At 44.6% G+C, this 25384-nt stretch overlaps 1 protein-coding gene across 1 annotated transcript in view; it reads right to left on the bottom strand.

Moving 5' to 3' along the window:
• LOC146768510 (tonsoku-like protein) overlaps nt 1–17729 on the bottom strand; it is a 59998-nt gene extending 42269 nt beyond the window's left edge. The window contains exons 1-5 of the mRNA XM_085561734.1: nt 17651–17729; nt 14531–14626; nt 11971–12113; nt 6346–6619; nt 255–304 (exon numbers count right to left, since the gene is read on the bottom strand). Coding sequence (XP_085417860.1) covers nt 255–304; nt 6346–6619; nt 11971–12113; nt 14531–14626; nt 17651–17693 — 606 coding nt within the window. The 5' untranslated portion in view covers nt 17694–17729. The remainder of the gene's footprint in view (nt 1–254; nt 305–6345; nt 6620–11970; nt 12114–14530; nt 14627–17650) is intronic.
• Nucleotides 17730–25384: the final 7655 nt, after the last annotated feature.

Below are 25384 nucleotides of genomic sequence, written 5' to 3'. Positions count from 1 at the left end.
TTGGGATCGAAATTCTCAGATTCAGGACGAAAATTCCAGGATTTGGGATCTGGGGATTTGGGATGGGAATTTTGGGAATTTTGGGATTTGGGATCTGAATTTGGGATTTGGGATCAGGAATTTTGGGAATTTTGGGATTTGGGATCTGGAATTTTGGGAAATTTGGGATTTGGGATCAGAATTTGGGGATTTGGCATATGGAATTTGGGGATTTGGGAATTTTGGGAATTTTGGGAATTTGGGATGGGCAGTGCCGGGAGGAGGCGGCTCCGCATCCGCAGCAGCTCCCGGGGCGGCACCACGCCTGGAAAATCGGGAATGACAGCGGGAATTCCGGGAATTCCGGGATTCGGGAGCGAAATTCCCGGATTTGGGAGCGAAATTCCTGGATTTGGGAGCGAAATTCCCGGATTTGGAGGCCAAATTTGGGGGTTTTTCCGATGAGAATTCTGCGGTTTGCGAGCCAAATTCCAGGATTTGGGATTTGGGATCGGAATTCCGGGATTTGGGATCTGGAATTTTGGGAATTTGGGGATTTGGGATCAAAATTCCCGGATTTGGGAAGGAAATTTGGGGATTTGGGATTGAAATTCTCAGATTCAGAACGAAAATTCCAGGATTTGGGATCTGGGGATTTGGGATGGGAATTTTGGGATCGAAATTTGGGGATTTGGGATGGGAAATTTGGGAATTTGGGGATTTGGGATCAGAATTTGGGGATTTGGGATGGCAATTTTGGGAAATTTGGGAAATTTGGGATTTGGCATATGGAATTTTGGGATTTGGGGATTTGGGATCGAGATTTGGGGATTTGGGAGCGAAATTCCCGGATTTGGAGTCCAAATTTGGGGGTTTTTCCGATGAGAATTCTGCGGTTTGCGAGCCAAATTCCAGGATTTGGGGATTTGGGATCTGGAATTTTGGGAATTTTGGGATTTGGGAGCAAAATTCCCGGATTTGGGGGTCAAAATTCCCGGATTTGGGAAGGAAATTTGGGGATTTGGGATCGAAATTCTCAGATTCAGGATGAAAATTCCAGGATTCGGGATCTGGGGATTTGGGATGGGAATTTTGGGAATTTTGGGATTTGGGATCTGGAATTTGGGATTTGGGATCTGGAATTTTGGGATTTGGGGTCAAAATTCCTGGATTTTGGAAGAAAATTTGGGGATTTGGGATTGAAATTCCCAGATTCAGGATGAAAATTCCAGGATTTGGGATCAGAATGGGACGTGGCTGATCCCAAATCCCAAAAATTCCCAAAATTCTCAAAATTCCAGATCCGAAATCCCCAAATTCCAGGAATTCCAGGATTTGGGATTGGGAATCTGGGATTGAAATTCCAGGATTCGGGATCAAAATTCCAGGAACTGGGATCAGAATTTGGGGATTTGGGATCTGGAATTTTGGGAATTTGGGAATTTGGGATCGGAATTTTGGGATTTGGGATCAGAATTTGGGGATTTGGGATCAAGAATTTTGGGAATTTGGGAATTGGGATATGGAATTTTGGGATTTGGGGATTTGGGATCAGAATTTGGCGATTTGGGATCTGAATTTTGGGAATTTTGGGAATTTTGGGATATGGAATTTTGGGATTTGGGATCTGGAATTTTGGGATTTGGGATCTGGAGTTTTGGGATTTGGGGATTTGGGATCAGAATTTGGGGATTTGGGATCGGGAATTTTGGGAATTCCGGGAATTCCCGGATTTGGGATCGAGATTTGGGCATTTGGGGGCGAAATTCCCGGATTTGGGAGCGAAATTCCCGGATTTGGGAGCGAAATTCCCGGATTTGGAGTCCAAATTTTGGGGTTTTTCGATGAGAATTCTGCGGTTTGCGAACCAAATTCCAGGATTTGGGATTTGGGATCGGAATTCCGGGATTTGGGATCTGGAATTTTAGGAATTTGGGGATTTGGGAGCAAAATTCCCGGATTTGGGAAGGAAATTTGGGGATTTGGGATTGAAATTCTCAGATTCAGGATGAAAATTCCAGGATTTGGGATCTGGGGATTTGGGATGGGAATTTTGGGAATTTTGGGATTTGGGATCTGAAATTTGGGATTTGGGATCTGGAATTTTGGGATTTGGGGTCAAAATTCCTGGATTTTGGAAGAAAATTTGGGGATTTGGGATTGAAATTCCCAGATTCAGGACGAAAATTCCAGGATTTGGGATCTGGGGATTTGGGATGGGAAATTTGGGATCGAAATTTGGGGATTTGGGATGGGAAATTTGGGAATTTGGGGATTTGGGATCAGAATTTGGGGATTTGGGATGGGAATTTTGGGAAATTTGGGAATTTTGGGATTTTGGGATTTGGGGGCAAAATTCCCGGATTTGGAGTCCAAATTTGGGGGTTTTTCCGATGAGAATTCTGCGGTTTGCGAGCCAAATTCCAGGATTTGGGATTTGGGATCGGAATTCCGGGATTTGGGATCTGGAATTTTGGGAATTTGGGGATTTGGGAGCAAAATTTGGGGATTTGGGGGTCGAAATTCCCGGATTTGGGAAGAAAATTTGGGGATTTGGGATTGAAATTCTCAGATTCAGGATGAAAATTCCAGGATTTGGGATCTGGGGATTTGGGATGGGAATTTTGGGATCGAAATTTGGGGATTTGGGATGGGAAATTTGGGGATTTGGGATGGGAAATTTGGGAATTTGGGGATTTGGGATCAGAATTTGGGGATTTGGGATGGGAATTTTGGGAATTTTGGGAATTTTGGGATTTGGGATATGGAATTTTGGGATTTGGGGATTTGGGATCGAGATTTGGGGATTTGGGACCGAAATTCCCGGATTTGGAGCCCAAATTTTGGGGTTTTTCGATGAGAATTCTGCGGTTTGCGAGCCAAATTCCAGGATTTGGGATTCGGGATCGGAATTCCGGGATTTGGGATCTGGAATTTTAGGAATTTGGGGATTTGGGAGCAAAATTCCCGGATTTGGGAAGGAAATTTGGGGATTTGGGATTGAAATTCTCAGATTCAGGATGAAAATTCCAGGATTTGGGATCTGGGGATTTGGGATGGGAATTTTGGGAATTTTGGGATTTGGGATCAGAAATTTGGGATTTGGGATCTGGAATTTTGGGATTTGGGAGCAAAATTCCCGGATTTTGGAAGAAAATTTGGGGATTTGGGATTGAAATTCCCAGATTCAGGATGAAAATTCCAGGAACTGGGATCAGAATGGGACGTGGCTGATCCCAAATCCCAAAAATTCCCCAAATTCTCAAAATTTCAGATCCGAAATCCCCAAATTCCAGGAATTCCAGGATTTGGGATTGGGAATCTGGGATTGAAATTCCAGGATTCGGGATCAAAATTCCAGGAACTGGGATCAGAATTTGGGGATTTGGGATGGGGAATTTTGGGAATTTTGGGATTTGGGATCAAAATTTGGGGATTTGGGATGGGAATTTTGGGAATTTTGGGAATTTGAGATCTGAATTTTGGGATTTGGGATCAGGAATTTTGGGAATTTGGGAATTGGGATATGGAATTTTGGGATTTGGGGATTTGGGATCAGAATTTGGGGTTTTGGGATGGGAATTTTGGGAATTTGGGATCGAAATTTGGGTATTTGGGGTCAAAATTCCTGGATTTGAGAGTAAAATTTGGGGATTTGGGATTGGGAATTTGGGATCGAAATCCGGGGATTTGGGATCAGAAATGCAGGACTTGGAATTGGGAATTTGGGAATCTGAGATCAAAATTTGGGAATTTGGGATTGGAATTTTGGTATTTCAGATCTGGAATTTTGGAATTTTGGGATTTGGGATCAGAATTTGGGGATTTGGGATGGGAATTTGGGGATTTGGGATGGGAAATGCCGGGAAGAGGCGGCATCATCCCCAAATCCCAAAAAACCTCTAAAAACTCCCAAAAAAATCCCAAAAATTCCTCCAAAACCACTCAAATTCTCCCAAAATTCCAAAATTCTCCCAAAAAATTCCCAAAAATTCCCAAAATCCCCGGGGTTGGCACCTTCCAGCTGCGTCTCCACGATGTCCAGGTTGCTCTGGAACGCTGCCCCAAAAAAACCCGAAAATTCCCAAAAAATTCCCCAAAAAACCCCAAAAATTCCCCAAAATCCCTGGAAAATTCCCCAAAATCCCCAAAAATTCCCAAAAATCCCAAAAAATCCCCCGGGTCGGCACCTTCCAGCTGCATCTCCACAATGTCCAGGCTGCTTTGGAATGCCACACAAAAAACCCCAAAAATTCCCAAAAAATTCGTAAAAATTCCTGAAAAATTCCCCAAAATCCCCAAAAAATCCCCCAAAATCCCCAAATTTTCCGCAAAATTCCCCAAAATCCCCCGGGTTGGCACCTTCCAGCTGCGTGTCCACGATGTCCAGGCTGCTCTGGAATGCCACCCAAAAAAACCCAAAAATTCCAAAAAAATTCCCCAAAAAAACCCAAAAATTCCCAAAAATCCCTGGAAAATTCCCCAAAATTCCTGGAAAATTCCCAAAAATCCCCAAGAAATTCGCAAAAATTCCTGGAAAATTCCCAAAAAACCCCAAAAATTCCCAAAAATCCCTGGAAAATTCACAAAAATCCCCAAAAAATTCCCAAAATCCCCAAAAATTCCCAAAATTCCCCAAAATCCCCCGGATTGGCACCTTCCAGCTGCGTGTCCACGATGTCCAGGCTACTCTGGAATGCCGCCCCAAAAAAACCCAAAAATTCCAAAAAAATTCCCCAAAACCCTCAAAAACTTCCCTAAAATCCCTGGAAAATTCACAAAAAATCCTGGAAAATTCCCAAAAATCCCCAAAAATTCCCAAAATTCCCCAAAAAAATCCCCTGGATTGGCACCTTCCAGCTGCGTCTCCACGATGTCCAGGCTGCTCTGGAACGCCGCCCCAAAAAAACCCCAAAAATTGCCAAAAATCCCTGGAAAATCCACCAAAATTCCTGGAAAATTCCCAAAAATCCCTGGAAAATTCACAAAAATCCCCGAAAAAATTCCCAAAAATTCCCAAAAATCCCCAAAAATCCCCAAAAATTCCCAAAATTCCCAAAATCCCCTGGATTGGCACCTTCCAGCTGCATCTCCACAATGTCCAGGCTCCTCTGGAATGCCACACAAAAAACCCCAAAAATCCCCAAAAAATCCCTGGAAAATTCCCAAAAATCCCCAAAAATCCCCAAAAATCCCCAAAAATCCCCAAAAATCCCCAAAAATCCCCAAAATTCCCAAAATCCCTGGGGTTGGCACCTTCCAGCTGCGTGTCCACGATGTCCAGGCTGCTTTGGAATGCCACACAAAAAACCCTAAAAATCCCCAAAAAATTCGCAAAAACCCCAAAAAATTCCCTAAAATCCCTGGAAAATTCCCCAAAATTCCTGGAAAAATCCCCAAAAATCCCCAAAATTCCTGAAAATCCCCCGGGTCGGCACCTTCCAGCTGCGTGTCCACGATGTCCAGGCTGCTCTGGAACGCCGCCCCAAAAAAACCCAAAAATTCCCAAAAAATTCACAAAAATTCCTGGAAAATTCCCCAAAATCCCTGGAAAATTCCCCAAAATTCCTGGAAAAATCCCCAAAATCCCCAAAATTCCCCAAATCCCCCGGACTGGCACCTTCCAGCTGTGTCTCCACAATGTCCAGGCTGCTCTGGAACGCCGCCCCAAAAAAACCCAAAAATTCCAAAAAAATTCGCAAAAACCCCAAAAAATTCCCTAAAATCCCTGGAAAATTCCCCAAAATTCCTGGAAAATTCCCAAAAATCCCCAAAAATCCCCAAAAATTCCCAAAATTCCCAAAATCCCCTGGATTGGCACCTTCCAGCTGCATCTCCACGATGTCCAGGCTGCTTTGGAATGCCACATAAAAAAACCCAAAAATTCCCAAAAAATTCCCAAAAATTCCTGGAAAATTCTCCAAAATCCCCGAAAAAATTCCCAAAAATTCCCGAAATCCCCAAAATTCCCCAAAATCCCCCGGGTCGGCACCTTCCAGCTGCGTCTCCACGATGTCCAGGCTGCTCTGGAACGCCGCCCCAAAAAAACCCAAAAATTCCCAAAAAATTCGCAAAAAAACCCCAAAAATCCCCAAAAATCCCTGGAAAATTCACAAAAATCCCCAAAAAATTCCCAAAAATCCCCAAAAATCCCCAAAAATTCCCAAAATTCCCAAAATCCCCTGGATTGGCACCTTCCAGCTGCATCTCCACGATGTCCAGGCTGCTTTGGAATGCCACATAAAAAAACCCAAAAATTCCCAAAAAATTCCCAAAAATTCCTGGAAAATTCTCCAAAATCCCCGAAAAAATTCCCAAAAATCCCCAAAAATCCCCAAAATTCCCCAAAATCCCCCGGGTCGGCACCTTCCAGCTGCGTGTCCACGATGTCCAGGCTGCTCTGGAACGCCGCCAGCGCCCGGCGCAGCGCCGCATTCCCGGGAATTCCCGAATTTCCCGAGGTGCCCTCGGCTGGCTCGGGGCTCTCCGGGATTTCCGGGAATTCCGGGAATTCCGGGAATTCCGGGAATTCCGGGGCCTCGGCCATGAGCAGGAAGGTGCGGCCGATGGTGGCCCAGGCGCGCTGCTGCTCCACGGCGTCGCCGAGGCGCCGAGCCCCCAGCAGGTGCTGCCGCTGGTGCTGGAAAAATGGGGAGAAAAAACGGGAATTTGGTTAAAAATCATAAATTGGTTAAAAATGGGGGGAATTGGGAGAAATCTGGGAGAAAACCGGGAGAAATTCGGAGAAAATTCGGAGAAAATTCGGAGAAAATTGAGAAAAATGGGGAGGAAATAGAGACAAGATTGGGAGAGATCATGGGGAAAATTGGGGGAAAATTGGGGGAAAATTTGGGGGGAAATTGGGAAAAAATGGGAAAAATTGGGAAAAAAACCAGGGGGAAATTTGGAAAAAATTCAAAGAAAATTGAGAAAAATGGGGAGGAAATGGGGAGAGAATTTGAGGGAAAATGGGGAAAATTGGGGGAAATTGGGAGAAATTTGGGGGAAAACTGGAGGAAAATTGGGGGGAAATGGGAAATTTGGAAAATTGTGAGAAATTGGGAGAAAATTGGGAGAAAATTGGGGAAAATTGGGCAATGCTGAGCCCTGGCCCAGGCGCTGCTGCTCCACGGCGTCGCCGAGGCGCCGAGCCCCCAGCAGGTGCTGCCGCTGGTGCTGGAAAATGGGGAGAAAAAACGGGAATTTGGTTAAAAATGGGAAAATGGGGAAAAAAAATGGGGGAATTTGGGAAAAAATTGGGAGAAATTCGGAGAAAATTCGGAGAAAATGCGAAGAAAATTGAGAAAAATGGGGAGGGAATGGGGAGAGAATTTGTGGGAAATTGGAGGAATTTTGGGGGGGAATTGGGAGAAATTGGGAATGGGGAAAAAATGGGAATTTGGTTAAAAATGGGAAAAAATTGGGAGAAATTCGGAGAAAATGCGAAGAAAATTGATAAAAATGGGGAGGAAATAGAGACAAGATTGGGAGAGATCTTGGGGAAATTGGGGAAAAATTGGGGGAAAATTTGGGGGAAAATTGGAAGAAATTGGGGAAAAATGGGAAAAATTGGGGAAAAAAAACGGGGAAATTTGGAAAAAATTTGGAGAAAATTGAGAAAAATGGGGAGGAAATGGGGAGAGAATTTGAGGGAAAATGGGGAAAATTTAGGGGAAAATTGGGAGAAATTTGGAGAAATTTGGGGGAAAACTGGAGGAAAATTGGGAGGAAATGGGAAATTTGGAAAATTGTGAGAAATTGGGAGAAAATTGGGAGAAAATTGGGGAAAATTGGGGAAAATTGGGCAATGCTGAGCCCTGGCCCAGGCGCTGCTGCTCCACGGCGTCGCCGAGGCGCCGAGCCCCCAGCAGGTGCTGCCGCTGGTGCTGGAAAATGGGGAGAAAAAACGGGAATTTGGTTAAAAATGGGAAAATGGGGAAAAAAAATGGGGGAATTTGGGAAAAAATTGGGAGAAATTCGGAGAAAATTCGGAGAAAATGCGAAGAAAATTGAGAAAAATGGGGAGGAAATAGAGACAAGGTTGGGAGAGATCTTGGGGGAAATTTGGGGGGAAATTGGGAGAAATTGGGAATGGGGAAAAAATGGGAATTTGGTTAAAAATGGGAAAAAAATGGGGGGAAATGGGAAAAAAGGGGGGAAAATTGGGAGAAAATCAGAGAAAATTGAGAAAAATGGGGAGGGAATAGAGACAAGATTGGGAGAGATCTTGGGGGAAATTTGGGGGAAAATTGGGGGAAAATTTGGGGGGAAATTGGGAAAAATTGGGAAAAAAAGCTGGGGGAAATTTGGAGAAAATTTGGAGAAAATTGAGAACAATGGGGAGGAAATGGGGAGAGAATTTGAGGGAAAATGGGGGAAACTTGGGGGAAATTTGGGGGAAAATGGGGGAAACTTGGGGGAAATTGGGAGAAATTGGGGAAAATTTGTGGGGAAATTGGAGAAAAATTGGAAGAAATTGGGAAAAAATGGGAGAAATTCAGCGAAAATTCAAAGAAAATTGAGAAAAATGGGGAGGAAATGGGGAGAGAATTCAGGGAGGATTGGGGAAAATTTGGGGGAAAATTGGGAGAAATTGGGCGAAATTTGGGGGGAAATTTGAGAAAAATTGGAAGAAATTGGGAAAAAAATGGGAAAAAACAGGAGAATTTTGGAGAAAATTCAAAGAAAATTGAGAAAAATGGGGAGGAAATGGGAAGAGAATTTGGGGGGAAATTGGGAGAAATTGGGAATGGGGAAAAAATGGGAATTTGGTTAGAAATGGGAAAAAAGGGGGAAAAATTGGGAGAAAATCAGAGAAAATTGAGAAAAATGGGGAGGAAATAAGAGACAAAATTGGGAGAGAATTCGGGGAAAATTGGGGAGAAATTGGGGAAATTTGGGGGGAAAATGGGGTAAATTTGGGAGAAATTGGGAAAAAACGGGAGAAATTTGGAGAAAATTTGGAGAAAATTGAAAAAAATGGGGAGGAAATAGAGACAAGGTTGGGAGAGAATTCAGGGGAAAATTGGGAGAAATTGGGAAAAAACTGGGAGAGAATTCAGGGAAAATTGGGGAAAATTTGGGGGAAATTGGGTGAGAATTGGAGGAAAACTGGGGGGAAAATGGGGGGAAATTGGGAGAAAATTTGGGGAAAATTCAGGAGAAATTGGGGAAAAATGGGGAGGAACTGGGAAAAAATTGGAGGAAAGATTGGGGGAAATTTGGGGAAAAATGGAAGTAAAATGGGAGGAAATTGAGAAAAATTGGGAGGAAATGGGCAGAAAATTGGGAGAGAATTCAGGGAAAATTGGGGGAAATTTGGGGGAAAATTCAATGAAAATTGGGAGAAAATTGGGAAAAATTGAGAGAGAATTGGGGAAAAAGTGGGAGAAAATTGGGAAAAATTGGGAAATTTTGAGTCCTGAACCAGGCGCTGCCACTGGTGCTGCACAGAAAATGGGGGGAAAAAATGGGAAATTGGGAAAATTGATTCTCCCTCACATCCAGGGCCTCAGGGAACCTCTCCAGCATTCCCAAAATTCCCCAGAATTCCCAAAAATTCAAAAAAAAATTCCATTTTTTTCTCACCTGCAGAGCCTCGGGGAAGTGCTGCACCTCAACCGGGTGTTCCCGATTTTCCCATTATTCCAATTTCCTCCTTCCAAATCCCTCCAAATCCCCCCAAATCCCTCCAAAATACCTCCAACATTCCCAAAATTCCCAAAAATCTCTCTCAACATTGCCAAAACTCCCAAAAATTCCCAAAATTCCATTTTTTCTCACCTGCAGGGCCTCGTGGAAGCGCTGCACCTCAACCGGGCGCTCCCGATTTTCCCATTATTCCAATTTTCCTCCTTCCAAATTCCCTCCAAATCTCCCCAAATCCCTCTAAAATACCTCCAACATCCCAAAACTCCCAAAAATCTCTCTCAACATTCCCAAAAATTCCCAAAATTCCATTTTTTCTCACCTGCAGGGCCTCAGGGAAGCGCTGCACCTCAACCGGGCGCTCCCGATTTTCCCGTTTTCCCTTTCCAAACCCATCCCAAAATTCTCCAAACCCCTCTAACATTCCAAAACTCTGAAAAATTCCCAAAAATCTCTCTCAACATTCCCAAAACTCCCAAAAATTCCCAAAACTCCCATTTTTTCTCACCTGCAGGGCCTTGGGGAAGCGCTGCACCTCAACCGGGCGTTCCCGATTTTCCCATTTTCCCAATTTTCCTACTTCCAAATCCCTCCAAATCCCTCTAAATTCCCTCCAACATTCCCAAAATTCCCAAAAATCTCTCTCAACATTCCCAAAAATTCCCAAAATTCCCATTTTTTCTCACCTGCAGAGCCTCGGGGAAGCGCTGCACCTCAACCGGGCGTTCCCAATTTTCCCATTTTCCCAATTTTCCTCCTTCCAAATCCCTCCAAATCTCTCTAAATTCCCTCCAACATCCCAAAATTCCCAAAAATCTCTCTCAACATTGCCAAAACTCCCAAAAATTCCCAAAATTCCCATTTTTTCTCACCTGCAGAGCCTCGGGGAAGCGCTGCACCTCAACCGGGCGCTCCTGATTTTCCCATTATTCCAATTTCCTCCTTCCAAATCCCTCCAAATCCCCCCAAATCCCTCTAAAATACCTCCAACATTCCCAAAATTCCCAAAAATCTCTCTCAACATTCCCAAAAATTTCCAAAATTCCCAAAAATTCCCAAAATTCCATTTTTTTCTCACCTGCAGGGCCTCGGGGAAGCGCTGCACCTCAACCGGGCGCTCCCGATTTTCCCATTTTCCCAATTTCCTCCTTCCAAATCCCTCCAAATCCCTCTAAATTCCCTCCAACATTCCCAAAACTCCCAAAAATCTCTCTCAACATTCCCAAAAATTCCCAAAATTCCATTTTTTCTCACCTGCAGGGCCTCGGGGAAGCGCTGCACCTCAACCGGGCGCTCCCGATTTTCCCATTTTCCCAATTTTCCTCCTTCCAAATCCCTCCAAATCCCTCTAAATTCCCTCCAACATCCCAAAATTCCCAAAAATCTCTCTCAACACTCCCAAAAATTCCCAAAATTCCCATTTTTTCTCACCTGCAGGGCCTCGTGGAATTGCTGCACCTCAACTGGGCGCTCCCGATTTTCCCATTTTCCCAATTTTCCTCCTTCCAAATCCCTCCAAATCCCCCCAAATCCCTCTAAAATCCCTCCAACACTCCAAAAATTCCCAAAAATCTCTTTTAACATTCCCAAAAATTTCCAAAATTCCCAAAAATTCCCAAAATTCCATTTTTTCTCACCTGCAGGGCCTCGGGGAAGCGCTGCACCTCAACCGGGCGTTCCCGATTTTCCCATTTTCCCAATTTCCTCCTTCCAAATCCCTCCAAATCCCTCTAAATTCCCTCCAACATTCCCAAAACTCCCAAAAATCTCTCTCAACATTCCCAAAAATTCCCAAAATTCCCATTTTTTCTCACCTGCAGGGCCTCGGGGAAGCGCTGCACCTCAACCGGGCGCTCCCAATTTTCCCGTTTTCCCTTTCCAAACCCATCCCAAACCCCTCCAAACCCCCTCTAACATTCCCAAAACTCCCCAAAATTCCCAAAAATCTCTCTCAACATTCCCAAAACTCCCAAAATTCCCAAAAATTCCCAAAATTCCATTTTTTCTCACCTGCAGAGCCTCGGGGAAGCGCTGCACCTCAACCGGGCGCTCCCAATTTTCCCGTTTTCCCAATTTCCTCCTTCCAAATCCCTCCAAATCCCTCTAAAATCCCTCCAACATTCCCAAAATTCCCAAAAATCTCTCTCAACATTCCCAAAAATTCCCAAAACTCCCATTTTTTCTCACCTGCAGGGCCTCGGGGAATCGCTACACCTCAACCGAGCGCTCCCGATTTTCCCGTTTTCCCTTTCCAAACCCATCCCAAAATTCTCCAAACCCCCTGTAACGTTCCCAAACCTCCCGGAATTCCCAGAAATTCCCCAAATTCCCGTTTTTCCTCACCTGCAGGGCCTCGGGGAAGCGCTGCAGCTCGGCCAGGCGCTCGCCCACCTTGCGGTGCGCCACGGCCGCGCCGAGGGCGTCGCCGGCGCCGCGCAGCAGCCGCAGCTCCCGGCGGTGCTGCTCCAGCGCCTCCGGAAAACGGCCTGCAATTCCAGAGGGGGCAGGAGCATGGAATTCCCAACCCTGAGCACGGGATTCCCAACCCTGAGCATGGGATTCCCAACCCCGAGCATGGAATTCCCAACCCTGAGCACGGGATTCCCAACCCCGAGCACGGGATTCCAACCCTGATCCTGAAATTCCAACCCTGAGCCCGGAATTCCCAACCCCGAGCATGGAATTCCCAACCCTGAGCACGGGATTCCCAACCCTGAGCATGGGATTCCCAACCCCGAGCATGGAATTCCCAACCCTGAGCATGGAATTCCCAACCCTGAGCACGGGATTCCAACCCTGAGCACGGGATTCCCAACCCTGATCCCAAAATTCCCAACCCTGAGCATGGAATTCCAACCCTGATCCCAAAATTCCCAACCCTGAGCATGGAATTCCCAACCCTGAGCATGGAATTCCCAACCCCGAGCACGGGATTCCCAACCCCGAGCACGGAATTCCCAACCCTGATCCCGAAATTCCAACCCTGAGCCCGGAATTCCCAGCCCTGAGCCCGGAATTCCCAACCCTGAGCACGGGATTCCCAACCCTGAGCATGGAATTCCAACCCTGAGCCCGGAATTCCCAGCCCTGAGCCCGGAATTCCCAACCCTGAGCACGGGATTCCCAACCCTGAGCCCAGAATTCCCAACCCTGATCCCGAAATTCCAACCCTGAGCACGGGATTCCCAACCCTGAGCATGGAATTCCCAACCCTGAGCATGGAATCCCAACCCCAAGCATGGAATTCCAACCCTGATCCTGAAATTCCCAACCCTGAGCATGGAATTCCCAACCCTGATCCCAAAATTCCCAACCCTGAGCATGGAATTCCAACCCTGATCCCAAAATTCCCAACCCTGAGCATGGAATCCCAACCCCAAGCACGGAATTCCAACCCTGATCCTGAAATTCCCAACCCTGAGCACGGGATTCCCAGCCCTGATCCCAAAATTCCAACCCTGAGCACGGGATTCCCAGCCCTGATCCCAAAATTCCAACCCTGAGCACGGGATTCCCAACCCTGATCCCAAAATTCCAACCCTGATCCCAAAATTCCAACCCTGAGCACAGAATTCCCAGCCCTGAGCCCAGAATTCCCAACCCTGATCCCGGAATTCCCAACCCTGATCCCGGAATTCCCAGCCCTGATCCCACTTTCCCATTCCCAGTTTCCCATTCCCATTCCCAGTTTCTCATTCCCGTTCCCAGTTGGAATTCCCGGTTTTCATTCCCAAATTCCGTGCTCCGCCACGATCTCTCCAGCCCATTCCCAATTTCCCATTCCCAGTTTCCCATTCCCAGTTTCCCATTCCCAGTTTCCCCATTCCCAGTTTCCCAGTTCATTCCCAGTTTCCCATTCCCATTCCCAGTTTCCCATTCCCAATTTCCCATTCCCAGTTTCCCATTCCCATTCCCAGTTGGAATTCCCAAATTCCGGGATCTCTCACCGTGCTTGGCCAGGATCTCTCCAGCCCATTCCCATTCCCATTCCCATTCCCAGTTCCCCAGTTCATTCCCAGTTCCCCATTCCCATTCCCAGTTTCCCATTCCCATTCCCAGTCGGAATTCCGGGATTCCCGGCTGCAATTCCCGGTTTTCATTCCCAAATTCCGGGATCTCTCACCGTGCTCGGCCAGGATCTCTCCAGCCCATTCCCAGTTTCCCCATTCCCAGTTTCCCATTCCCATTCCCAGTTTCCCAGCCCCATTCCCAGTCGGAATTCCCGGATTCCCGGCTGCAATTCCCGGTTTTCATTCCCAAATTCCGGGATCTCTCACCGTGCTCGGCCAGGATCTCTCCAGCCCATTCCCATTCCCAGTTTCCCAGTTTCTCATTCCCAGTTTCCCATTCCCATTCCCAGTTTCCATTCCCGGATTCCCGGCTGCAATTCCCGGTTTTCATTCCCAAATTCCGGGATCTCTCACCGTGCTCGGCCAGGATCTCTCCAGCCCATTCCCAGTTTCCCATTCCCACTTTCCCATTCCCAGTTTCCCATTCCCACTTTCCCATTCCCAGTTTCCCATTCCCACTTTCCCATTCCCATTCCCAGTTGGAATTCCGGGATTCCCGGTTTTCATTCCCAAATTCCGGGATCTCTCACCGTGCTCGGCCGGGATCTCTCCAGCCCATTCCCATTCCCACTTTCCCATTCCCAGTTCATTCCCAGTTTCCCATTCCCAGTTCCCAGTTTCCCATTCCCAGTTTCCCATTCCCATTCCCAGTTGGAATTCCCAGATTCCCAGCTGCAATTCCCGGTTTTCATTCCCAAATTCCGGGATCTCTCACCGTGCTCGGCCAGGATCTCTCCAGCCCATTCCCAGTTTCCCATTCCCATTCCCAGTTTCCCAGCCCCATTCCCAGTCGGAATTCCCGGTTTTCATTCCCAAATTCCGGGATCTCTCACCGTGCTCGGCCAGGATCTCCCCGAGGCGGTTGCAGGCTGCCGCTTCCTCGGCGGCGTTCCCGTCCCGCTGCGACTTTTCCTTGGATTTCTCCAGCTCTGCCGGACACGATTCCCAAAAAAAATAAAATAAATTTAATAAATTTGGGGAAAATCCAGCGGGAATTTGGGCTGGGAAGGGTTTTTAAGGGATTCGCAGCGGGGGTTGGGAGGTTTTTGGCTAAAAGGATTCAAGGAATTGCAAAAATCCAGGGAATTGCCATGAAAATCCAGGGAATTGCCATAAAAATCAAGGAATTGCCAAGAAAATCCAGGGAATTGCAAAGAAAATCCAGGGAATTGCAAAGAAAATCCAAGGAATTCCCACAAAAATCCAGGGAGTTCCCAAGAAAATCCAGGGAACTGCAAAGAAAATTCAGGGAATTCCTAAAAATCCAGGGAATTATCAAGAAAATCCAGGAAATACCTAAGAAAATCCAGGAAATTTTAAAAATCCAGGGAATTTAAAAAAAAAATCCAGGAAATTAAAAGAAAAAATCCAAGGAATTCCCAAGAAAATCCAGGGAATTCTGCAAAAAAAATCCAGCAAATTCCTAAAAATCCAGGGAATTATCAAGAAAATCTAGGAAATTTTAAAGATCATGGGAATTTCCAAAAAAATCCAGGAAATTAAAAAAAAAAAAAAAACTCCAAGGAATTCCCAAGAAAATCCAGGAAATTACCAAAAAAAATCAGGGAATTCCCACAAAAATTCAGGAAATTAAAAAAATCCAGGGAATTGCCAAAAAAAATCCAGGGAATTGCCAAACACATCCAGGAGATTAAAAAAAAAAAAAAAAATTCCAAGGAATTCCCAAGAAAATCCAGGGAATTCCATAACAATCCAAGGGGTTCGGGGGATTAAAAAGCCTCAAATTAAAAATTTAAACATTCCTGAGGGATTAAAAAGCCACAAATTGAAAATTTAAACATTTGTGAGGGGTTTGAGGGATTGAAAAGTCCCAAATTAAAAATTTAAACATTCCTGAGGGATTAAAAAGCCCCAAATAAAAAATTTAAACATTTGTGAGGGGTTTGAGGGATTAAAAAGTGACAAATTAAAAATTTAAACATTCCTGAGGGGAATTGGAGCTCCTGGGAGGGTTTGAGGGAATGAAAAATCCCAAATTGAAAATTTAAACATTCATGAGGGGGATTGAGGAATTGAAAAGTCCCAAATTAAAAATTCAAACATTCGTGAGAGTATTAAAGAATTAAAAAGCCCCAAATTGAAAATTTAAACATTCCTGAGGGATTGAAAACCCCCAAATTGGAAATGTAAATCTTCCTGAGGGATTTAAAAGCCCCAAATTGAAAATTTAAATATTTGTGAGGGGATTGAGGAATTAAAAAGCTCCAAATTAAAAATTCAAACATTTGTGAGGGGGATCGAGGAATTAAAAAGCCCCAAATTGAAAATTTTAAATATTCGTGAGGGGATTTACAGTTTTTGGAAGGGTTTGAGAGATTGAAAAACCCCAAATTGGAAATTTAAACATTTGTGAGTGGTTTCGAGGAGTTAAAAAGCCCCAAAGTGAAAATTTAAACATTCCTGAGGGGTTTGAGGGATTGAAAAGCCCCAAATTGGAAATTTAAACATTCCTGAGGGGAATTGGAGCTCCTGGGAGGGTTTGAGGGATTTAAAAACCCCAAATTAAAAATTTAAACATTCCTGAGGGGATTGAGGGATTAAAAAGCCCCAAATTAAAAATTGAAATATTCGTGAGGGGATTGAGGAATCAAAAAGCCCCAAATTGGAAATTTAAACATTCGTGAGGGGATTGAGGGATTAAAAAGCCCTGGGGGAAAAAAATTAAACATTCCTGAGGGATTGAAAAGCCGCAAATTAAAAATTTAAATATTTGTGAGGGGATTAAGAACTAAAAGGCCCCAAATTGAGAATTTAAAACATTCGTGAGGGGATTTGAAGTTTTTGGGAGGGTTTGAGGGATTGAAAAACCCCAAATTAAAAATTTAAACATTTGTGAGGGGTTTTGAGGAATTAAAAAGCCCCAAATTGGAAATATAAAAATTCCTGAGGGGATTGAGGGATTGAAAAACTCGGGGAAAAAAAACTTAAACATTCGTGAGGAGATTTGGAGATCTTTGGAGGGGTATGAGGAATTGAAAAATCCCAAATTAAAAATTCAAACATTCGTGAGTGGATTGAAGAATTAAAAAGCCCCAAATCAAAAATTTAAACATTCCTGAGGAATCTGAGAGATTAAAAAGCCCTGGGGGAAAAAAAATTAAACATTCCTGAGGGATTGAAAAGCCCCAAATTAAAAATTTAAATATTTGTGAGGGGATTGAACAACTAAAAAGCCCCAAATTGAGAATTCAAAACATTTGTGAGGAGATTGAGGAATTAAAAATCCCCAAATTGAAAATTTAAATATTTGTGAGGGGATTGAGGGATTAAAAAGCCCCAAATTGAAAATTTAAACATTCCTGAGGGGATTGAGGAATTGAAAAGCCCCAAATTGAAAATTTAAACATTCCTGAGGGGTTTGAGGGATTAAAAAATCCCGATTTGATGATTTTACCCCTGAGGGGATTTGGAGTAAATTTTGGGAGGGGTTTAAGTGATTAAAAATTCCCGATTTGATGATTTTACCCCTGAGGGGATTTGGAGTAAGTTTTGGGAGGGGTTTAAGTGACTGGAAATCCCCGATTTGATGATTTTACCCCTGAGGGGATTTGCAGCTCCTGGGAATGGTTTAAGTGACTGGAAATCCCCGAGTTGATGCTTTTACCCCTGAGGGGATTTGGAGTTTTTGGGAATGGTTTAAGTGATTGCAAAGCCCCGAGTTGAGGATTTTACCCCTGAGGGGATTTGGAGTTTTTGGGAGGGGTTTAAGTGACTGCAAAGCCCCGAGTTGATGTTTTTACCCCTGAGGGTTTTGCCGCTCTCGGCTGCCCGAGGGAGCCAAGCCGCGGGGGCAGCGCGGGGCCGCCCGCGGAGGCTCCGGCTCGGGAGCGGCTCCCGGGGCCCCGCGGGGGCCCGAGCCCGGTTCCAGCCCCTCTCGCAGCCCCTCCGCAGCCGCGTTCCCCCCGCTCGGCGCCATCCCGGCCCCGACTCACGGCGGATCTCCCGCGCCGCCTCCGCGCTCAGCGCCGCCGCCATCGCCGCCGCTCGCCCACGCCACGCCTCCCCCGCGCGCTGATTGGCTGAGCGCCGCCCGGTTGACCAATCAGCACCCGGAGAGGAGGGAGCGGACGCTGCTATTGGTCGGTGGCGGTGAAGTCCCGCCCCCTTTGGTGAGGCGGGAAAATATCACGGCGGATCTCCGGCGCCGCCTCCGTCCCGACCACGCCTCCCCCGCGCGCTGATTGGCTGAGCGCCGCCGCGCGAACCAATCAACGCCCGGAGAGGAGGGAGAGGACGCTGCTATTGGTCGTTGGAGGTGAAGTCCCGCCCCTTTGGTGAGGCGGGAAAAGGCGCTTCCGCCCGGCCCTGGGGGCGGTGCCGGGAGGGGGGCGCCCCCTGGCGGCTCCCAGTTCATCCCAGTTCATCCCAGTAGCTCCCAGTAACTCCCAGGTCATCCCAGTTCACTCCCAGTAACTCCCAGTTCATCCCAGTTCAGCCCAGTTGATCCCAGTAACTCCCAGTAACTCCCAGTTCATCCCAGTAACTCCCAGTAACTCCCAGTTCATCCCAGTTCACTCCCAGTAACTCCCAGTTCATCCCAGTAACTCCCAGTTCAGTCCTAGTAACTCCCAGTTTGCTCCCAGTTCATCCCAGTATCCCCATCCCAGTAACTCCCAGTTCATCTCAGTTCATCCCAGTAACTCCCAGTTCATCCCAGTAACTCCCAGTTTGCTCCCAGTTCATCCCAGTATCCCCATCCCAGTAACTCCCAGTTCACTCCCAGTTTGTTCCCAGTCCCTCCCAGTTCATCCCAGTCCCTCCCAGTTCATCCCCAGTTCATCCCAGTTCATCCCAGTCCCTCCCAGTTCATCCCAGTTCATAACTCCCAGTGACTCCCAGTAACTCCCAGTTCAGTTCCAGTCCATCCCAGTAACTCCCAGTAGCTCCCAGTAGCTCCCACTTCACTCCCAGTTCATTCCCAGTCCATCCCAGTAACCCATCCCAGTATCCCCAGTATCCCCAACCCAGTGCTCCCAGTATTCCCAGTCCATCCCAGTTCACTCCCAGTAACTCCCAGTTCATCCCCAGTTTGTTCCCAGTCCCTCCCAGTCCCTCCCAGTTCACTCCCGGTCCCTTCCAGTTCATCCCAGTCCCTCCCAGTCCATCCCAGTAACTCCCAGTTCATCCCAGTTCAGTCCCAATAACTCCCAGTTCATCCCAGTTCACTCCCAGTTCATCCCAGTGACTCCCAGTCCCTCCCAGTTCACTCCCAGTTCATCCCAGTTCAGTCCCAATAACTCCCAGTTCATCCCAGTTCATCCCAGTTCAGTCCCAATAACTCCCAGTTCATCCCAGTTCATCCCAGTTCAGTCCCAATAACTCCCAGTTCATCCCAGTTCATCCCAGTTTGCTCCCAGTTCATCCCAGTTCAGTCCCAATAACTCCCAGTTCATCCCAGTTCATCCCAGTTCATCCCAGTTTGCTCCCAGTTCATCCCAGTTCAGTCCCAATAACTCCCAGTTCATCCCAGTTCATCCCAGTTCATCCCAGTTTGCTCCCAGTTCATCCCAGTTCACTCCCAGTTCAGCCCAGTTCATCCCAGTGACTCCCAGTCCCTCCCAGTTCACTCCCAGTATCCCCAAATTTTGGTCAAAACCACCCCAAAAATCTCAAATTTGGGTCAAAACTTCAAATGTTTGGTCAAAACCACCCCAAAAACATCAAAATTTGGCCAAAACCAGCCCAAAACCCAAAAAACTTCCAAAAAATCACCCCAAAAATTTGAAATTTTGGTCAAAACCGCCCCAAATTTCTCAAATTTTGGTCAAGTCCAGCAAATTTGGGTCAAAATTGACAAATTTTGGTCCAAACCACCCCCAGAACATTGAATTTTCACCAAAACCACCCCAAAAATTTGAAATTTTGGTCAAAACCGCCCCAAATTTCTCAAATTTTGGCCAAACTCAGCAAATTTGGGTCAAAATCAACAAATTTTGGTCAAAACCACCCCAGAACATGAACATTTCATCAAAAACACCCCAAAAATATGAAATTTTGGTCAAAACCTCCTCAAATCTCTCAAAATTTGGCCAAAATCAGCAAATTTGGGTCAAAATCACCCCAAGAAGCCAAAATTTTCACCAAAACCCCCAAATTTTCACCAAAACCACCCCAAAAATCCCAAATTTTCACCAAAACCACCCCAAAAATTTGGAATTTTGGTCAAAAGCACCCCAAAATTCTCAAATTTTGGCCAAATTTAGCAAATTTTGGTCAAAATCACCCAAAAATGCAAAAATCTTCACCAAAATCACCCAAAAATACAAAAATTTTCACCAAAACCACCCCAAAACCCCAAATTTTCATGAAAACCACCCCAAAAATTTGGAATTTTGGTCAAAAGCACCCCAAAATTCTCAAATTTTGGCCAAATTTAGCAAATTTTGGTCAAAATCACCCAAAAATACAAAAATCTTCACCAAAACCACCCCAAAAATCCCAAATTTTCACCGAAACCACCCCAAAACCCCAAATTTCCCCCAAACCTCTCCAATTTCCGCCCCAGCCCGTCGGATTTTGCCGAAATCGCCCCAAAAAACCCCAAAGATTTGGAAAACTCCCCAAATTTTTTATTCGCTACTAAAACGAGCGGCGGCCGCTCCTCCCCCCAAAATCCTCCAAAATCCTCCAAAATCCCCCAAAATCCCCCAAAATCCTCCCGGCGTCGCCGATTTTGCCCAATTCCGTCGTTTCCGAGGTTTCGCCGTCGATTTTTGGTGATTTTCGGTGATTTTCGGTGATTTTGGGGCGGGGTCGAGGCGGTTTTGGGTGGGTTTCGCTCGGTTTTGGTGGTTTCGACCAAATTTTGGTGGGTTTTGTCCGTTTTTGGTGGGTTCAGGTCAATTTTTGATGGGTTCAAGACGTTTCTGTTGGGTTGGGACCAATTTTTGGTGGTTTCAAACCACTTTTGGTGGTTTCAAGACGTTTCCATTGTGTTTGGACCAAATTTTGGTCGTTTCAACCCAGTTTTTGATGGTTCCATGACCTTCCCGTTGGATTTACGCCAAATTTGGGCATTTTCAAACCAATTTTGGTGGCTTTAGGTCAATTTTTGGTGGTTTGTAGACTTTTCCTTGGGTTTGGACCAATTTTTGATGGTTTCAAGACATTTCCTTCAGGTTTACACCAATTTTTGGTGGTTTTATCCATTTTTTGCGTGTTTAGGCCAATTTTTGGTGGTTTCAAGAAGTTTCTGTTGGGTTTGGACCCAATTTTGGTGGTTTCATCCATTTTTGGTGGGTTCAGGTCAATTTTTGGTGGGTTCAAGACGTTTCTGTTGGGTTTGGACCAATTTTTGGTGCTTTCAACCCATTTTTGATGGGTTCAAGACGTTTCTGTTGGGTTGGGACCAAATTTTGGTGGTTTCAACCCATTTTTGGTGGTTTCAGGTCAATTTTTGATGGCTTCAAGACGTTTCTGTTGGGTTTGGACCAATTTTTGGTGGTTTCAAACCAATTTTGATGCTTTTTAGACGTTTCTGTTGGGTTTGGACCAATTTTTGGAAGTTTCAAACCATTTTTGGTGGGTTTGGACCAATTTTTGGTGGCTTCAAGATGTTTCCATTGGGTTTGGACCAATTTTTGGTGGGTTCAGGTCAATTTTTGGTGGCTTCCAGTCCTTCTGTTGGGTTGGGACCATTTTTGGGGCTTTCAAACCATTTTTGGTGGGTTTGGACCAAATTTTGGTGGGTTCAGGACATTTCCGTGGGTTTGGACCAATTTCTGGGGTTTTCAAACCATTTTTGGTGGGTTAAGGTCAATTTTTGATGGGTTCAAGACGTTTCTGTTGGGTTTGGACCAATTTTTGGTGGGTTCAACCGATTTTTGGTGGGTTCAGGACGTTTCTGTTGGGTTAGGACCAAATTTTGGTGGTTTCAACCCATTTTTGGTGGTTTCAGGTCAATTTTTGGTGGCTTCAAGACGTTTCTGTTGGGTTTGGACCAATTTTTGGTGGTTTCAAACCACTTTTGGTGGGTTCAGGTCAATTTTTGGTGGGTTCAAGAAGTTTCTGTTGGGTTTGGACCCAATTTTGGTGGTTTCATCCATTTTTGGTGGGTTCAGGTCAATTTTTGGTGGTTTCAAGACGTTTCTGTTGGGTTTGGACCAATTTTTGGTGCTTTCAACCCATTTTTGGTGGGTTCAGGTCAATTTTTGGTGGCTTCAAGACGTTTCTGTTGGGTTGGGACCAATTTTTGGTGGTTTCAAACCACTTTTGGTGGGTTTAGGTCAATTTTTGGTGGTTTCAAGATGTTTCCGTTGGGTTTATACCAATTTTTGGTGGTTTCAAACTATTTTTGGTGGTTTCAGGCCAATTTTTGGTGGTTTCAAAACTTTTCTGTTGGGTTTGGAACAATTTTTGGTGGTTTAACCCATTTTTGGTGGGTTTGGACCAAATTTTGGTGGTTTCAAGACGTTTCCATCGGGTTTAAACCAAATTTTGGTGGTTTCAAACCATTTTTGGTGGGTTTAGGTCAATTTTTGGTGGTTTCAAGACGTTTCCATTGTGTTTATACCAATTTTTGGTGGTTTCAAACCATTTTTGGTGGGTTGAAGCCAATTTTGGTCAGTTTTGGCCGATTTTTGGTGGTTTCCAGCCTTTCTGTTGGGTTGGGACCATTTTTGGATGGTTTCACCCATTTTTTTTTATGCTCTCAACCCAATTTTGGTGATTTCGGGACCTTTCTGTCTGGCTTGGTCGAAATTTGGGTGGTTTTAAACTAATTTTTCTTGGTTTTGGGCAATTTTTATGGTTTTGAGAATTTTCTGTCGGGTTTGGACCAATTTCTGATGGTTCCAAGCCAATTTTGGGTGAATTTCAACTGATCTTTGATGGTTTCAAACCAATTTTGGTGACTTTACGCCAATTTTGGCCATTCTGGACCGATTTTTGATGGTTTCAACCAAATTTTGGTGACTTTGATCCAATGTTGGTCATTTTTAACCTTTTTTTGATGGTTGAACCAAATTTTGGTCATTTTGAACCAATTTTTGATTGTTCCAACCCGATTTTGGTGACTTTATGCCAATTTTGGTCATTTTAAACCAATTTTTGATGGTTTCAACCCAATTTCAGTGACTTTTGCCCAATTTTAGTCATTTTGGACCAATTTTTGATGGTTTCAACCCAATTTTGGTGACTTTATGCCAATTTTGGTCATTTTTAACCTATTTTTTATGGTTTCAACCCAATTTCGGTGATTTTGGACCAATTTTTGATGGTTTCAACCCAATTTTGGTGACTTTATGCCAATTTTGGTCATTTTTAACCTATTTTTTATGGTTTCAACCCAATTTCGGTGATTTTGGACCGATTTTTGATGGTTTCAACCCAATTTTGGTGACTTTATGCCAATTTTGGTCATTTTTAACCAATTTTTGATGGTTTCACCCATTTTCCGACGGTTTCCAGTGAGCGTCGTCAGTTTTCCGCCATTTTGCCGCTTTCGAGCCCATTTCTGGAGTTTTTTACCCCATTTTTCTCCTTTTCCAGCAGATTTTGGGTGGTTTCGAGAATTCTTTGTTGGTTGCCACCATTTTTGATGATTTAAATTAAATTTTTATCATTTCCAAATGGTTTCCCACCATTTCTTCTCATTTTCAACCCATTTTTGACAATTTTAATTCAATTTTTACCACTTTCAAATGGTTTTTCACCATTTCTTCTCATTTTCAACCCATTTTTGATGGTTTCAAGACCTTTTCTTTGGGTTTATGCCAATTTCGGGTGGTTTCAAGACCAATTTTTCAAATTTTCAACCCATTTTTGTCATTTTTCACCAATTTTTGTCATTTTCCACAGAGTTTTGTAATTTTCTGCCAATTTTTGTCATTTTCCCACCGATTTTTGTCATTTTTCCATGGATTTTTGTCATTTCCCACCAATTTTTGTCATTTTTCCATGAATTTTTGTCATTTCCCACCAATTTTTGTCATTTTCCCACCAATTTTTGTCTCTTTAAAGCCAATTTTTTAAAGCAATTTTTTTTTACTTTCCACCCCTTTTCACTCTTCCGTTTTTTCATGGTTTCAACCCATTTTTACCACTTTTAACCAATTTTTGGGATGGTTTCAACCCATTTTTACCACTTTTGACCCATTTTTTGGTGCTTTCAACCCATTTTTTGATGGTTTCAACCCATTTTTACCACTTTCAGCCCATTTTTGATGGTTTTAACTAATTTTTACCACTTTCAACCCATTTTTTGATGGTTCCAAGCCAATTCCATCCGCTCACCACCAATTTTTCTCCTTCCCACCAATTTTTGCCACTTTAAAGCAAATTTTTTTGTTTCCAACTCATTTTTTGATGGTTCCAACCCATTCTTTGATGGTTTCACCCCATTTTTTGATGGTTCCAACCCATTTTTACCACTTTCAACCCATTCTTTGACATTTTCAACCCATTTTTTGATGGTTCCAACCCATCTTTACCACTTTTAACCCATTTTTACCACTTTCAACCCATTTTTTGATGATTCCAACCCATTTTTGACGGTTCCAACCCATTTTTACCAATTTTAACCCATTTTTTTTATGGTTTCCACCAATTTTTTGATGGTTTCAACCCATTTTTAGCACTTTCAACCCATTCTTTGGCAGTTCCAACCCATTTTTACCCATTTTTTAATGGTTCCCACCCATTCTTTGATGGTTCCCACCCATTTTTGATGGTTCTAACCCATTTTTGATGGTTCCACCCATTCTTTGATGGTTCCCACCCATTTTTTAATGGTTCCCACCCATTCTTTGATGGTTCCAACCCATTCTTTGATGGTTCCAACCCATTTTTGATGGTTCCACCCATTCTTTGATGGTTCCACCCATTCTCTGATGGTTCCCACCCATTCTTTGATGGTTTCAACCCATTCTTTGATGGTTTCAACCCATTCTTTGATGGTTTCCACCCATTCTCTGATGTTTCCAACCCATTTTTGATGGTTCCACCCATTCTTTGATGGTTTCCACCCATTTTTTCATGGTTCCCACCCATTCTTTGATGGTTCCCACCCATTCTTTGATGGTTCCAACCCATTTTCGATGGTTCCAACCCATTTTTTGATGGTTTCCACCAATCCTTTGATGGTTCCAACCCATTTTTGACGGTTCCAACCCATTCTTTGATGGTTCCACCCATTTTTTGATGGTTTCCACCCGTTTTTTGATGGTTCCCACCCATTCTTTGATGGTTCCAACCCATTTTCACCACTTCCCACCCATTTTTTGATGGTTCCAACCCATTTTTTGATGGTTCCAACCCATTTTTGATGCTTCCAACCCATTTTTTGATGCTTCCAACCCATTTTTGATGCTTCCAACCCATTTCCACCACTTCCCACCCATTTTTGATGGTTCCAACCCATTCTTTGATGGTTTCCACCCATTTTTTGATGGTTTCCACCCATTCTCTGACGTTTCCAACCCATTTTTGATGGTTCCAACCCATTCTTTGATGCTTCCCACCCATTTTTGATGCTTCCAACCCATTTCCACCACTTCCCACCCATTCTTTGATGCTTCCAAGCCGACTCCATCCGCTCACCGCCATCTTTCGTCTCTCCCAACCCATCCCCACCGCCCCGGCGCCGTTTCTCTTCCACCTCTTCCACCGCCGCCGCCAAAAAAAAACCAAACCCACCCCACCAGCAGAAGAAGAAGAAGGAGGAGGAG

The sequence above is a fragment of the Lonchura striata genome, chromosome 2, assembly GCF_050655825.1.
Source record: "Lonchura striata isolate lonStrDom1 chromosome 2, ASM5065582v1, whole genome shotgun sequence".
Lineage (NCBI taxonomy): Eukaryota > Metazoa > Chordata > Aves > Passeriformes > Estrildidae > Lonchura > Lonchura striata.
Note: the sequence above shows the minus strand (reverse complement) of the source record. Positions and strands in the feature narration are given on the sequence as shown.